Source organism: Semicossyphus pulcher, unplaced genomic scaffold (genome assembly GCF_022749685.1).
Source record: "Semicossyphus pulcher isolate SPU_LCO1_2020_fin unplaced genomic scaffold, fSemPul1.0.p SCAF_7, whole genome shotgun sequence".
Classification (NCBI taxonomy): Eukaryota; Metazoa; Chordata; class Actinopteri; order Labriformes; family Labridae; genus Semicossyphus; species Semicossyphus pulcher.
In genome coordinates, this window is record NW_027211748.1 from 6341128 (window position 1) to 6356603 (window position 15476).

General features: G+C 42.6%; 1 protein-coding gene across 1 annotated transcript; it reads right to left on the reverse strand.

Moving 5' to 3' along the window:
• Positions 1-3191: 3191 nt before the first annotated feature.
• Positions 3192-15349, reverse strand: mfsd8l2 (major facilitator superfamily domain containing 8-like 2). The gene is made up of 11 exons (XM_069685538.1): positions 15274-15349; positions 14876-15061; positions 13038-13100; positions 12800-12919; positions 12493-12572; positions 11746-12031; positions 6788-6861; positions 6145-6358; positions 5096-5218; positions 4788-4918; positions 3192-3272 (listed from the first exon to the last, which is right to left on the reverse strand). Exons 1-11 carry the CDS (start codon positions 15347-15349, stop codon positions 3192-3194), a joined length of 1434 nt encoding a protein of 477 aa, XP_069541639.1.
• Between the last annotated feature and the right edge of the window lie 127 nt (positions 15350-15476).

Genomic DNA, 15476 nt, shown 5'->3' on the forward strand with positions numbered 1-15476 from the left:
TCCACACAGCTTTGTTTAAAGGCAGGATCATCTCAGTGAAGAGCAGAAGAGCTTTGTTTCATATTTTAGAACTAAATTTAGGCCTTAAAATCATTTTCTCAATCAGTGTCTTCCGATGAGCTTTGGAGTCCTACGTGAACTCACAATTCTCCTCCGAAGCTGGAACTGTTTTTCTTATGTTGCATCAGAGATTTCGGTATCTTTAGGTTTTTGTCTCCACTCTTCATTAGCTAGGCTGTTCAGGAAATGGTGATGTCATTTATGAGCACCAATCAGAATATAGCCAGAAGAATCAGAATCTGATTGTTGATTGGTCACTGTCAATCAAATCTGAAACCTCACCTACAGTGTTTATGTGTTCTCTGCATAAACATCAAAATATGTTTGTAGAAAATATTGTTATGAAAATGTAATGATAGTCAAATTTGACCTTTGACCATTCTGATTCATTGCCTCTCTCCCTTATTTACTGACAGCTCTTTACTATGTACTGTCTAAAAGGTTCAAGGAGATGTTTATGCAAGTTGATGTCCAGTTGTTGTTGATAGTAAATGATAAAAGATATTGCCTCATTGTTTGTGTGCTTGACAGAGCAAGAAAGCTAAGTTCTTCTGCTAATAGAGGTGTGTCAGCAGTGCCGACATGTTCCAGAATGCATTGCACACGAGCAGAAGCAGCCCCTTGTCATTAACAACAGCTGAATAACGGAGTTAGCCAAAACCTTAAAAACAAGACTAGGTTAAAACCTCATATGTGGTAGGCCGCATCAGGTCAATGTGCGCTTTTGTGGGCAATGTGTTACAAGGACTGTCCTTCTGAGGCTGATGACAACGTGTTTGAAAGCAGGTGCGCGCTGCGGACGTAGGTGAGGACAGCAGTGGAGGAGCAGCCCCGCCTACTCCCCGAACAAAGTATCCAGAGCCATGTAGACAGAGAGTCGCGTCAGGTCCAATACGCTCCAGACCCGTGTGTTGGGCTGACCCCGGCTGTCGGTTTGCTAGTCTGCAAACAAAGGCTGACCAGCAGATGAAAAAGCCTATAGTTCTTTCAACCACATCAAATGAAGGAACTGGTCGACCAGAGGGCAGAAGTTCCAGCTGAGACACAAGTGTTTTTCACACTGTATGACTGAGTCAAACAGTTTGTAAAGAAAACATCATTAGGACACACACAGTGTGTCGTCTGGTCGTGTAGTGTGTTAAATCTTTGACCATTAACACGTGAAATAACCGGTTGACACAAACATCCGCTGTGCCTGTACATTTTAGTCTTGTAATTTATTATTATGTATTCATTGCTTAAATACACCCTGTTCTCAATATGTGAACATCACACCGTATCAACACAATGTGCACCTATATGCACCTGTACATACTGTACAATATTCTGAACCATGTACCTCATGTGTATGGAGGCAGTCTTACAGAGCTGTTTTATCTATTTATCTTTCTTTGCACTCCTCATCATTGCACACCTGTCTTAGTGCCTGATTGTGTATTTGTGTCTGTATAGAGAGCCTTGTAAACAGTCAGTCAATGAAGCTGATTGTGATTCTGACATATTCAACCAATTTTAGCCTTAATGCCAATTACTGACGAGCAAATCAACCAAGGTCTTGTTCATGATTGGCCACCATACATTTCTGGTCGTACCAAGTACACCTGCAGAAGCCTAACAGCAGCTGTGCATTAGAAGGAGAACGTTTGTTTTAATTGTGAATCCGACCTTTAATTTTCAAGAGGAGGAATGTGATATTTTCTTTTATTTCTTCTTTGAAAGTCACACAAACTTACTTTAATAAATAACAACCTGCCACCCTGAAAGCGAACATCTTGAATGTTAAAAAGTGTTGCCTTTTTAACTCAAACTTTGAAGACTTTTTAATATTATAGAGGAGATCTGAAGATTTAAATGAAAGTTTCAGGGGTTTAAAAAAATAGCTTTAAGATTTAAAATGTAGTATAAGAGAGTTTGAAAAAACACAAGACAGCATGAATGATGGTGAAAATGCACACCAGTTAAAAAAGAGTAAAATCAGGCTTGACCTGGATCTCTGAACCCGGTTATCTCCCTGAAAATGTCAAGTACCTGAATACGCTGATCAAGGCATGAAAGTACTTATATATATTATGTCCTCGAGTCTCAGAGATTAGAATTTCCATTTTGGGCGAAAAGCCCGTGGAAAGCCAAACATCACATGCTGAGAGTAGAGAACTGGAAAGGTTACTGAGCCTTATCTGCAATTATGCAAAAACACAGAGATTGTCCAAACCCATGTTCACTGGTACAAAGAGAATCTACAAAGCCTTCATGTTGCTCACAGCGTCCTCCTCTGACACACACACGTGCAGCACACAGCACATCCTAGAGGAGGATACAGGCAAGAACAGCTGAAGTCGTACCTTGTCATGTTTTAAATTATGAATACAGGCAATTAAAGTTTAAATCCCCCCTATAGTAAAAAGATAGAGACAGCTAATTAGCAAGTATTTTTTAAAGTTTGGTTTAATTCAGGAGCTTCTCGTTTGCACATTAGATATAGAGGAAGAGTTTCAGATAACATCTATGTGCTGTCACGGCTTTGTGTCTAATTTTAGCTCTAAAAAAACATCTTCACTCCAACAGCACAAATAAATAATCATGAAATCTGTAACGCTCCCCTCTCTTTGACCCTCGTCTTCTATCAGCTACACTGACGCGCAGCTGCTAAGATGTTGACAACTCTACTTCTGCACCCATTGTGTCAACTCTTTCATTGTCAGCAACGTTTTCATTTCTTTCAGAGGAAGAAAGAATCGTGATGAGAAATAAAAAGTTGATGCAAGGGTCACGTAGCGACACCTGTTCTTTCATCTCTTCATCAACACCTGGGAATATAAATAGTTATGTTTAAAAATAATGGCTTTCATCTTCAATTAGGCCTCTGAATGTTCAATATGAGAGCAATGGTGCCCCCTTGTGTGAGTTGTAATTAACAGACTGATAGTGATATGGATCCTAATGAAATCTGACAACATACAGTGTTGTTACCTGTGAAGTGTGATCACCTTTATGACAGGTTCTCAGGTACAGTATGTGTTTGAACATTTTTTTTACTCCTCTCTCTTACAGCTTCCTGTGCAGTTAACTTGTATTGATTCTGTTAGAAGTGCAGGGCCGTCCCTCTGTTCGTCTTCAGACGGACTGCAGCTCTACCCTCCGCTGTCACAGCTCTGGGCGCTCTGCACGGCCCGGGGCTCAGTCAGGCGCTCGTAGGACAGCGCTGTCATAACCTGCGAAAAAAGTGCAGCGTGATATGCCTTAAGAGAACACAAAGCACCAAGTGATAAGTAGAGGCTAGGAAAGATATGCTGACTTAAGGATTTAGCTACTGTTTTTTTAGTTTGGGTATGCTGAAAAAAGAGTTTTCTTAAGCTGGAGCTTTGAATAGTTTCTAATGAGGAAGGTACACACAGGGACGGAGGGGAAAGGAGCATTAACTATGTATGTCAACGCCAGCTCCCGGAGAGGATGAAATTGGAGCAGTAGTAGTAAAACATTTTGGGCAATCCTCTCATTTGCTTTCCCGCCAAGAGTTAGATAAGAAGATTTATCCAACCCTTGGATGAAGAGTTGTTCATATTTCTGTTTAGTTAATATGAAGCTAGAGTCATCAGCTTGTTAGCTTAGCTTAGCAGGAAGTGACGCCACTTATAACTCCCTGTGAATCCATGAATTGTCCTTTCTACACTTTGGTATTTGTATGGAATTAAAAAAATGAATTAGTATTTAGTTAGCTTAAAGTGTGTACGAAGGGGGATTTTAAATATGAAGCTTTATACAGCTAAGAGAGGTTTAGCTATAAAGACAGAGGCAGCTAGCTAGTTTGGCTCGGTCAAACGGTTTAAAAATCTACAAGCACCTCTAAAGATTGCTTTTTTGTGCAGTTTAAACGAACAAGACACTACTTGGTTATTTGTGAGCTTCAAGGGGCCTTTTTTTTACCTTGAAAGAGCTGAACTAGCTCTTTCACACCCTCCCAATCAATTAGCTAAACTAAGCTAACCAGCTGCTGACTGTAGCTTTATACTGATATTAGAGTGCTATCAATCTTTACATAACCCCTTCGCAAGTAAGCAATATTTGAGTTGTTTAATAGGAGTTTCATTAAAGTTATAATCTCGAAGAGTTTTGATCTTTTTGGCAGCACATGTGTCGATTAACGGTAATTGGGAGCACACTTCCCAGATATCCGGACAGTGTCGCATGTGTGACGTCCACGGTTGGCTCCGGTTGTAACTCTTGATTTTCCTCGCTGACGGTTGCTTTCCTTTTCAGACTGTTTGCTTCATCTGAGCGTCCAATTTGTTTCTTTTTCTTTGGATTTTCACTTCTTGTTGAAGTTGTATCTGTAGTCATCCATCTTTTCTTTGTTTGTTCAGCCATAGTAGATTACTGTTTACTCGCAACACTAGCAGAGACCAGAAAAGCAGCGACTTAGCTCCGCCTACCCTCTCTGGCAGACCAACCACTGCTGGGTCTTCAAGATGATTACTTTAAGAACGAAAGACTTGAACTTGCCAGGGTTGCCATTTCCCTGTTCCTTGTCTTTAAGTTAAGCTAAACTAAGCTAAGCTACCCTGCTGCAGACTCCTTGATATGTATCATGACCACATGAGTGTGGCTTCAATCTTCCCTTGTCACTCATGGAAAGAAAACAAATTAGCCTAGTTTCCAAAACATCAAACATGTCATTAACTTACAATAAAACATATTTTACCTGCTGTGAAATGAGCACTCTTACTTACTGAGATCATTAAGAGGAGAACTAGCATCATGCCCAGCATAATGTACAAATTATTGGTCAATCCTCCCGCCCACAAAGGACCCAAGATGGTGGCCAGGCCCCCCACTGAGCGTCTCACACCTTGGCTAAATCCTTTGGGTGACGCATCACAAAAGAAATTAAAGGTTATTCTTTCATCTACAAACATTAAAATATGGCTCGAACACACAGCATGTATAAACTGTTTATTTGCTACACATATGCTGAGCAGCAATCTGTTGTTTTAATATGTTCGACTGTGCAAACAGAGCCAAAGTAAAACGAGCCAACCTTGTGTTTTCTCTGCCGTCACTTTGGAGAAGAGAGACACCTGAGACACGGCCACGAAGGGAAGACCCAGCAGCTGGAGAAACACCCCGATGATGAAGGCCGACAGCTCCCATTCATAACCACCTGGCAGGGGGGGAAGATGATACCTTGGATTACTGACTTACAGCTGTTAACCCACAAATTATGACTCATGATACATGTCATTAAACAATTAGATTAACGGCCTGTAATATATTACTGAGTCTCACATACCAACATTTATATCCATGCATTTCTAGATTTCAATAAATTGCTTTTATGTTGTTGCTGTGTATTTGTGATATGTAGAGATGGTGATTCAAAGCGTCCGTCAGATCACGCTTCAGTTATCCCTCCCTTCTTCTCTCCGTTCTTAAGATCCCCTCCACAAATGCTTTGGCAGCACCAGAGATAGCTCTATCTGAAACTGAAACCACTGCCAAGCTGGCAGCCACCAGATTTTTGTTCTCTGCTGTTTTGCATCATGAACACGTCTGTGTGAATGTGAGCCCACTCAAACTGTTGGATGTTCCTGAACGCTGAAAGTCTATAATCTTTTAATCAAAACCCAATTTCCACAATCAAACACGTTTCTTAGAGGTCCAAGAGAAACATATTTGTCTTCAGGTACCTGCCTTCCTTTGTTTTAGATCTGACTGTAACAAATGGCAAACAAATGCAGGGTATGCTTTAACAAATAGCATTTTTCTCTAATTAGATTACTGTAATCCTGTTATATGGACCCGGCTCCCCTCAGCTACAGCACCTGTCACTTGTAATCAGAGCGATAAACGTGACAATCTGCACCAGGCTAACATGAACATACAGGATCCAGTGAGCCTGTGTGATCTCCTGCTGGCCTGCCACAGCCTGAGTGATATCATTTACAGCGTCAGCCTGTGTGAAACCCAATATGGCCGCCCTGCACTAAACACAGTAACACCGGCCGGATTCGGCTCCAAACATGACGCATTTCTACGCCAGTGTGTCTTTGCGTGTGCGTTTGTATGTTTTCCCGGACAGGTCAGCACCTCGGGGGTTGCAGAGGAAGACGAGGCACCAGATACAGGCGGTGCAGCAGATGACCAGGCCGACAGCCAGCACGGCGCGGTCCGCCACCTTCCCGCTCAGCCAGCGCACGAAGAAGAAGCCCAGGATGACCTCCACCCCGCACAGGCTGTACATCAGGCTGTTGCCCAGCTCGCCGAAGCCGAAGTAGCGCTGCGTCAGAGGAGTCACCATCGTCTGGGGATTTTTAAGAAAGGTGTTAGCACGGTCAGTCAGGAAGACGAGGTGGAGATTCTTATTAGAGCTGAAAGTAGCAGCTTTAAAGTCCATCAAAGGCCTCATTCAGCCCAGATCAAAAGAGTCGTTCTGTTTTGATATTTAAATGATTAAATGATGCGGGTCAGCACTGTGAAAGCACAGTTTAATGAGGAGAGAGAGGGCCTCTTCATTCCTCATGTCAGGGACATACAGATAGATTATGTGCCCGTCTTAAACCACTTCTAAGGTCGAGCATTTAGTGATTATTTTCTTAAAGTAACAGCTCAGGTCTTTCCAGGTAATCGTCAGATGGATGCAGTTTGAATGAAGCTAGGGGTAAAATAGTGTGACATTGTGTGAAATGCTTGGAAACTCCAGCTGATGGATCTCAACGGTAGCTGCTCTCACCTCCAGCGCTGTCTGATTGAAGAGAGTGATGAACTGAGCCGTGAGGAGAACAACCACCTCCTCTCTCAGGAGCTCTGCAGAGGGAGAGACACAGAGATATACCGAGGAACGGGAGAAATTCATAAAACTAGCTCAAGTGGTGAAATTAAATTGAGAGTTTTAACAGGCAGGTTAGGTTGAGATAAAGAAGTTTGAGGGGAAAAGAAAACCTTGACTATCTTAAAGTAATCTTAAGATTGAAGATGAAGGCGTGACGATCCCGGCTGGTTGGTCGTGTTGATCCCCCCCTGTTCAACCAACTGTCTATTTCTTTTTCTGCAGATAAGGCAGAGCTCTGTGTTCTCTGTTTCTTATGTCCAAAACATGATAACACCAGAGAGAGAAATATTTCTCATCAATTCCAAATTTTGCCACCAGCTTTTCCTGGAACAAAAACTCCCTTATGGACTTGGAGAGGAGCAAAACAGAGCCGGGCTTGCAGCTAAATTTGGAAGAAGGTGCCAGATGGCTGGAGGAATGGCTTGATATTACACTGTGTGATCTACGATGGTCCAGTTCTTTCTGTTCTGTTATTTATATCATTTCATTTTGGTAAACTAACACTTATACAGGATAGTGTGAGTATTTTAATCTAAGTGTGTTTGGTAGGTTCATGTGGGTTTAAACATTATCATAGGTTTAAAGGGACAGTAAAGTGATGGATTAATGCATTTCCATGAAGATGGGGTCTTAAAAAGAGAGGCTCAGTAGAGACACATTTTTGCTCCCTAGTGAAAGTCAAACCCTGAAAACATTGTCTTTTATTTGATACGCCCCGCCAGGTTTTCTTCCCACCTTTCACCCCCATTTGTGATCCAACATTTCTGTCCTAAATTAGACCTCATTTAAAGTTAAAGCCAGGTTAACTTTGATGGCCTCACCAGAGTTACTCCCACACTGACAAAGCTTCTCCACGGCAGAGGAATCCTGTTCAGGTGGCTGTGGATCAGTGCTAGAGTTGGCCGCCCTTCAGTCAGACAGTTGGCGGTTTGATCCCCAGCTCCCAGAGTCTACATGTCGAAGTGTCCTTGAGTAAGACGCACAAATTGCTCCTGGTGGCAGAGCCACTGGTGTGGGAATGTGATGACTGATGGACATTTTGGTAGTTTACGTAGCGGCCTCTTCCATCAGTGTGTGAATGTGACATGTAGTGTAAATGCGCTTTGAGTGGTCGCAAGACCAGAAAGGCAGGGGTGGATCCAGAGGGGTGGCCAGGGGTGACCCTTAAAATCTGATTGGCCGCCACAAAATCCTAAACTACGATTGGCTATTTGCCTTGTCTAGGCTGCTAGTAGCTTTCTTTCCATTTCAATGTGGCACATTTCCTTTAGTGCTTTAAATTGTTACTCTGACCACATCGTCTGTTTGAGTCCTTAAAGAATGAAGCTTAGAAGGCAGGGTTAATGCTAGTGATTTGCACTTGTGTGTGTGGACACACACTTCATGCCACCCCTGCGTAAGTCAGTGCATGATCCATTGATTTACATTTATAACATTTTGAGAATAATGTATCGTCACTTTCAATGTCATGACTGATTTTTGAATTCTAAGCTAAAACTGGTTAGCTTAGCTTAGCGCAACAAAAAGAGACATTAAACTGTATACAATATTAAACTATAATCAACTCTAATATTCTTGTGTGAAGTGTTGGAAGTTGTATTTTTGAAAGATAGGCTAGCTGTTCTCCATTGCTTCCAGTCTTTATGCTAAGCTAGGCTAATTGGCTGCTGGCTGTATTCCCAAAAAGCATAGCATATTTTCCAAAATGATTAACTATTCCTTTAAACCCTACGGATTGATTATTTATTAGATAATAATGCCAGAATGTTTTTGTTGTTCCATTTGCCAAAATACAGTCGTTATGCTAAGCTAGGTTACTGACTGCTGCCTCTAGCTTCATATAAAGTGACATGAGAGTGGTATCAATCTTCATATCTAACTTTTAGAAGAAAGAAAGAAAGTCCCACAAACTGTTAAACTATTTTTTTAAACTGTATTAATTGTGTTTATATTGTTCATAGGTGTTTATAGGTTTTACTTTTGCTGGTTGATGATGCACAAACCCAAACAGAAATGAGAAAACTTGATGAAATAAGGTGAAAGATGTGCCTGAGTGTTCATGATTCCTCACTCATACAGAGAAAGTCAGAGAGGATCAATAATTGAAGAGCGGGAGTACCAGGCACAGAGTAACGGCTAACAGACACTCCTACAGTGTGAGCTCGGGCTGCAGACATCCTCCAGTTTCACTCCAGAGCCTCTGCTGCTGTACATTTTCTTCACAACAAAAAGAGAATCAATAGTAAGGAATGTCGGCCACATCACCAATTCTGTCTCCATTTCATCCACAAGTCAACCACAGCAAGACAGTCAATAAAAAAGGAAGTCTGCCATCCATCCCTTTTGCCACGTCTTCAAAGAGTGAGAGAATCGATGCAGAGGTTTGACACACACACGCGCGCACGCTCACACAGCAACAAAGTACAGAGATAATCAATAACGACTCACAATCACAGCCTGTATGTAAACGGACTATGACACTAATCCAATAAGACACCTGACATCATATATATACATACACTCTGATATAAACAGGACACATACACAAGTCCAATCAATACAGAAGGAATCTGATCCGACATGCCACACAGGATTCCTCACAGAGACCTGGAGGGTGGAAAGTGTGTGTGCCAGTCATAAGCTCTTTTCACACATGCACCCCTGACAGTGCATAAAGGGTCCCCATGAGCCTTAAAGGATAACTCTGGGATTTTTCAGCCTAGACCCTATTTTTGTAAGTGACTAGTAGAGACAACAGTTATAGAAATCGATCCAGTATTCAGGGAGGGAGCACCGGCCGGCAGCCGCCAAATGAGATACAACGTAACTAAACGGGGCAGCGCGCATACGTCAATATACAGCCATTACAAGCGCTTGTTTTTGCTACTGACAGGTTCAGATGTTATAATAAGTGTCTGACAACACTGTGGCAGCCATGCTGCTTTACCTTATGCTCTAGATTGTTGTCTGTAACCAAGTCTCACTCACGGAAAAGTCTCGCTCCTCTCTCCTTCTTCCTGCAACAACTACGGTCTCGCGCAAGACTTTTCCTGCCGGCCGGTGCTCCCTCCCTAAATACTGGATCGATTTCAATAATTGTTGTCTCCACTAGTTACTTACACACAAACACATGGGAAAATAGGGTCTATGTTGAAAAATCCCAAAGTTATCCTTTAACCCTAAGGAGAGCTGCCGCCATGACTGCCGGTGTTTCGGTTTAAAGAGTGACCGTGTTAACCGGCCACTTTCAGCCGAATGCTTTTGTGGTTGTCGTGGTTACAGCAGCTGTTGAAAATGTGAAGCGAATATGTAGCTGTTCTCGTGAGTGCCTCTTTGCCGAGTTTTTCAATAAGATCTCAAAATATACTTATCTGTGTCGTTTCTGATGTCTTACTTGTGCAATCGTGTCTTGTACTTACACTCAGTCATGTTTTGAATGCTGCCTGTTGTTACGCTAAAACAAGAACAGACCAAGTTGCTCTTCCTGTGAATGTGTATCTAATAAATGGTCTAAATACAACTATCTAATCTTTGGAGTGTGTAACTATGTGACATGTAAAAGAACAATGTCTCCTCCTCTGAGGGAAAATGAGCACACGTCCTTCTCCCTAACCAGAGCACCATTCTCTTTACTGCAGTAGTAGCACACAATTAACACATAAAACATACAGCCAGTCATCTTTCATCACAACAGGAGGTACCCATCAACTCGTGATAATTTGAATGCATGAACACTGGCAGTCGAGGTGGCAGCTCTTTTTAGCAGTAGCAGCTGCCCCCCGGAGCTTCCCCCAACAAAGCTGTCGTGCAAACAGCAGTAAGTCTGAGGTAGCTCTGGCAAGCTCTCTTGTTGCTACCAGAACTATTATAAGTTCTACAAGAACTATTATTAGTTCTGGTAACTACTAAAACTAACGAATAATATAATTATTACTAATATTATAACTAACTGTCATGAGTTTTAGTAGCTACTACAACAACTAATAATAGCTACCACAACTGCAGCGCCAGCTCTGGCAGGTCCTGGTAGCTACAGGCAGTTCCACTGGCAGCTTCTGGCAAGCTACCGCTACCACAACTGAGCTTGCCCCTGCTGACAGGCTAACAAGCCAGGTATGGCCAGCGCAGTATACCTGCTACTTGGTGCAAAAATATCAATACAATAATACTATAATGTAACTCACCGGAAAAAAGGAGCACAGACGTCTTGCACAGCCAGATAGTTCCATAAATCACACAGCGAGACAGATTGTCTCATTTTTGCATGAAAAAATCCCCAAAAGGCTCCAACATCACAAACAGGCCAAGTAAAGTTCAACTGTGTCTTTGTGTCAGTCCACCTGTCACTCAAGTGACCCCGCCTCCGTAATTTAAGGCTCAATATACTTAAAACGGATGAGTGATATAAAGATTCACCCCCTGTACAATTGTCCTGAATAGAGAAATTAGCTATTTATAACAAACACGTTCTTTGTACCAGGCTGTAAACATGTTTATTTCTGCTGTAAAAATGAGCTTCTGACATGGGGCCTAATGGAGATCGACTCACTTTTGGAGCCAGCCCCAAGTGGACACTCGAGGAACTGCACTTTTTTGCACTTCTGCACTGGCTTCATTTTTTAACACCGGAGGTTGCTGCTTGGTATGTGTGCAGGTAGAAATGTGTGTGCAGGTAAAAGTGTGTGTGCAGGTATAAGCGTGTGTGCAGGTGTAAATATGTGTGCATGCAAGAAAATCAACAGAGCAGATAGGAAACGTACATTGGCAGTGACACCTCTTCCTACCTGAACCCCACAAACAAAACAGGAGGAGAGCTGACAATCATTGCTCAGGGCAGGAAGTCAAACCTGCTCGCTCACCTCTGCTAACGCTGAAGTTCTTGAAGGGGTTTGAACTCGCAGAGGCACTGTGAATGGGCTGAGCCTCTGACGAGGCGGAGGTGTCCAATTCGCCAGAGTTGAGGGCTCTGTAGGTCTGCGCCGGCTCCTCGTCGGACCCCATCAGCGGCACCTCCTCCTCCTCGTTGCCCTCCTCTTGTTTCATCTCCACCATCACCGCACCCTCCTCCGAGCTGATGGGTGGTACATCCCAGTGCACGGCCAGGACGACAAACTGGAGCAGCAGCCACAACAGGCACATGAAGATCTGACAGTGAGGAGGGGAAAAAAATGTCCTGAAGTATCTTAGAAATGTTTTTTTTACAGAATCAAAATCCTCGAAACCTCTCAGGAGAGATAAAGTGTTTGATATAAGGAGAGGAGTGAAGTAACCTGGCGGAGGGAAATAAAAAGAGACGTGCAGTGTCAAATTATGTGGAAAAATGGAAGTAGGCGTATGAAGCTTTGTTCTATCTCATTTAAGCCTCATCTGTTCTACAGGTGTTTTATTCAGAAGCTCATGAGACGGAAATAGATCGATACGGGTTGTTACCGGCCTGAGTATCGCTGCAGGCGTTTTGTTTTCTTCTACCTCAGAGGAGAACAAAGAAAAAAATACATGTGAGCGAGAAGTAGTGCTGAATGTAGAGCGACTTTTTCTGAGGATTGTTTCTGTATTCATGAGGCTTTCACAGAACTTCAGATTACTGATTATGTGGTAGCTGTTACCCCAGGAGACGTGTATTTGTTCACAACAAAGGGCCCCAGTTTGAAATCACACAGCCTCAGGAACAGGTTGAACGCCGGCCCTGGAGAGACAGAGAGGAGGAAGAGCTTTAAAGCAGAGATGGAATAAAAAGAGGATGTGTGAAGACAGTAGCCTCCACCTCAGTCATTTTTATTGAATGCCTCTTTCTCACAGCTGAAACTGAACTTCAAAGAGAATCTCACAACATCTGACAAAAGGACAGAGGAGGAGCAGAGAGGTGACATCACACCTCTCTCTCTGTGGTAAGATGAAGGGGGAGAAACTGACCGACAAGGAGGCCAGCTTGTCGACAGGCCATGATAGCTGCGAAGATCCCGGCGCGCTCCTCCGGCCGAGTGCTCCGAGTCAGGAAACCGAAGATGGAGGAGCCCGCTCCTGCACCGACACCTGAGAGGAGAGCAGCATCCTTCTGTTACACCTTCACAACATACAAGCAGGTCCAGACAATACATGGTTTGGATGGTATTTCATGGCATGCATGCATGTGAGCGTGTTTGTGTGTCACCTGCTACAAGCCGACTGCACAACAACAGCCACTTTGAATATCCAATAAAATACATGAAGTTACCTGAGAACAAATAAAACAGTTATAATCAGGCCTAGGAACAAAATGCATCTGCAGTGTGAAACAAATGCACCAGTCGTAGGTTGTGCTAGCAGCATGGCTAACATATTTACCTCACTAACATAGCTCAGGCAGTACGGGATGGAGTGCCATGAAGTTTTGCACAGAAGTTAATGAGCCCTGAAAATGAATCCAAAGGACTATTGTAATGTCCTGACTCTTCCTTTGGCACCACCAGCATTTGTGGAGTTCCTCAAGAGTTATTGGAGGAATAACCATAAAATGTTTTCCCTTCAGGACAGATTGCAACAATCTGAACTATTTCTCCAGTTCCATCATCAGGTCATAAGTTACATTTGTTCAATTTATGACCAAATACCTCCAAACTATTTTTCCCATCAGCCTTAGCTGTACTTTGTGTTGAGTGCTCATTAGCACATGCTAACATGCTAACACACTAAACAAAGATGGGGAACATGGTGAACATAACATCTGCTAAACGTTAGCATGGAGCTAAAAGATAGACTTTTTTTTACGTTTAAACTTGAAAATGAATCTCGTTCTTTGTAACTTGCAATTGTTTCTACCTTAGCATTCTAACATGCTAATGTATTCTTCTGTATTCTGTATGTGTGTATTCTTTTGTATATTTTAATTTCTTAACATGTTATAGTGTCTGTTGTTACTTGTTGATGTGTTGATTTAGTGTGAAGGTCCTGTAAAATTCGTTATAAATAGTCAGTGAGCTAGCTTAACGTGTGTGGCAGGTTAAGCTAACTTGTGTGATGTATTTTATTTTATCTGTGTAGGAGCTGGAGAGGGCTAGGACGTTTTAATGGAGGTTCTGTCTGTCTTTCTGTCTGCCAGAATAAACAGAGGTGCAAAACAATATAGAGTCCCGGTGTCACAGCATCATTAATTCCAATCACAACACTGCGAAGAAGCCCACCGGCGCCACTAATCTTAGATTAACAAAAAAAGTAAGTGACCAAGGTGAGCATTATACCTACAACACATTAGCTTGTTAGCATTACTATGAGCATGTTAGCATGCTTGAATTAACTCCTGTTACTTTAGTTTTTGACCAAATTCCTGTAAAACTCATGTTCCCATCAGCCTCAGCTGTGCTCTCTGTTTAGAGCCGTAGCAAATGTCAGTATTCTCGCAAGCCAAACTAACATGGTAATTAAAGTGGATATAATACCTACTTCACATTAGCTTGTTAGCATTGACTCTGACATGAGCATTTTTGGGCTAACTTTTAGCTAGTTTGTGTTAGTAGTAGGATAGTTAGCATGGCTGGAACGTCTTAATCTTGTATTTTTACTTTAGTCTAATAATGTTTTGTTTTATTGTATAGTGTAGACAAATGTCCAGCCCTGTGGTGCTAACCTATGAGTTGGGAGCCCCCAAATGGTCCACAAGATGACCATAAGGGGTCATCAGGCGATCATTGAGGTTTCTAGATAGTCTGACCTTTGAAGCCCCTCAAAATTAAAATGTTGACAAGAAGCAACAAGTAAACATGCTTTGTTTTTAGGGCATGAAAGGCAAAAAGGTTGGAAACCACATGTAGTCAGCCTGTTGGCCTTTCGTACGTAACTAAATTTATCTGCACAATAAATTGTAAAATGTGGAGTACAACTTTTGGTCGCTAACTGTAAGATAACTACCATCATGGTTTGTGCAGAAAGGTGTGAGGGGTCAGTTTAGGTTTCATACAGTCTTCTAATGTCTGACTCTGTGTCATGTGATTTGTCTTGTGCTTTTTTACTCACCAGCAATCTCAAAAAGGTTGGAGAAAAGGATGATGAACTTTGTAGTTTTGCTCCGGTCTGACCAGAAGCCAAACAGCGGGCCTGTGAGGAGCCCGCTCACGCTGAAGGCTGACAGACCCAGACCCAGGAAGTACGGAGGGGCCTCCAGAATCTGCAGATACCTCCATATCGTCGGCAGGATGACAGCTGAGAGCAGCCGAGCGAGAGGAGGGAGGGAGGAAGAGGAGGGAGAGGTGTAACTGACAAGCCTCGGTTACCCACAGCAAAACAGATTTCAATTAAACCAGAGGCCGTATCCTCTGTGATGTGACTCACAGCTGAAATGTCAGGCAGATTCTGCTCTAATGAGACCATTATCTCACGTCTTCATGTCCATAAAGCTGTCATTATGAACTCACCGTACTCGATGCCGCTCAGCATAAATATCAGTCCAATGGTGAGAAAAGTTAGATTCCTCTTCTGGTGATTATCCATCCTGCTCGGTGACTTCTTGCCTTTTATACGCCGACCTCAGACTGTGTGTGTTGTTCACAAGCAGTCTGCAGCATAATCAGATAACAGGAGACACTGTGCATCCAATTACAACTGCTGGCCCGGGTGA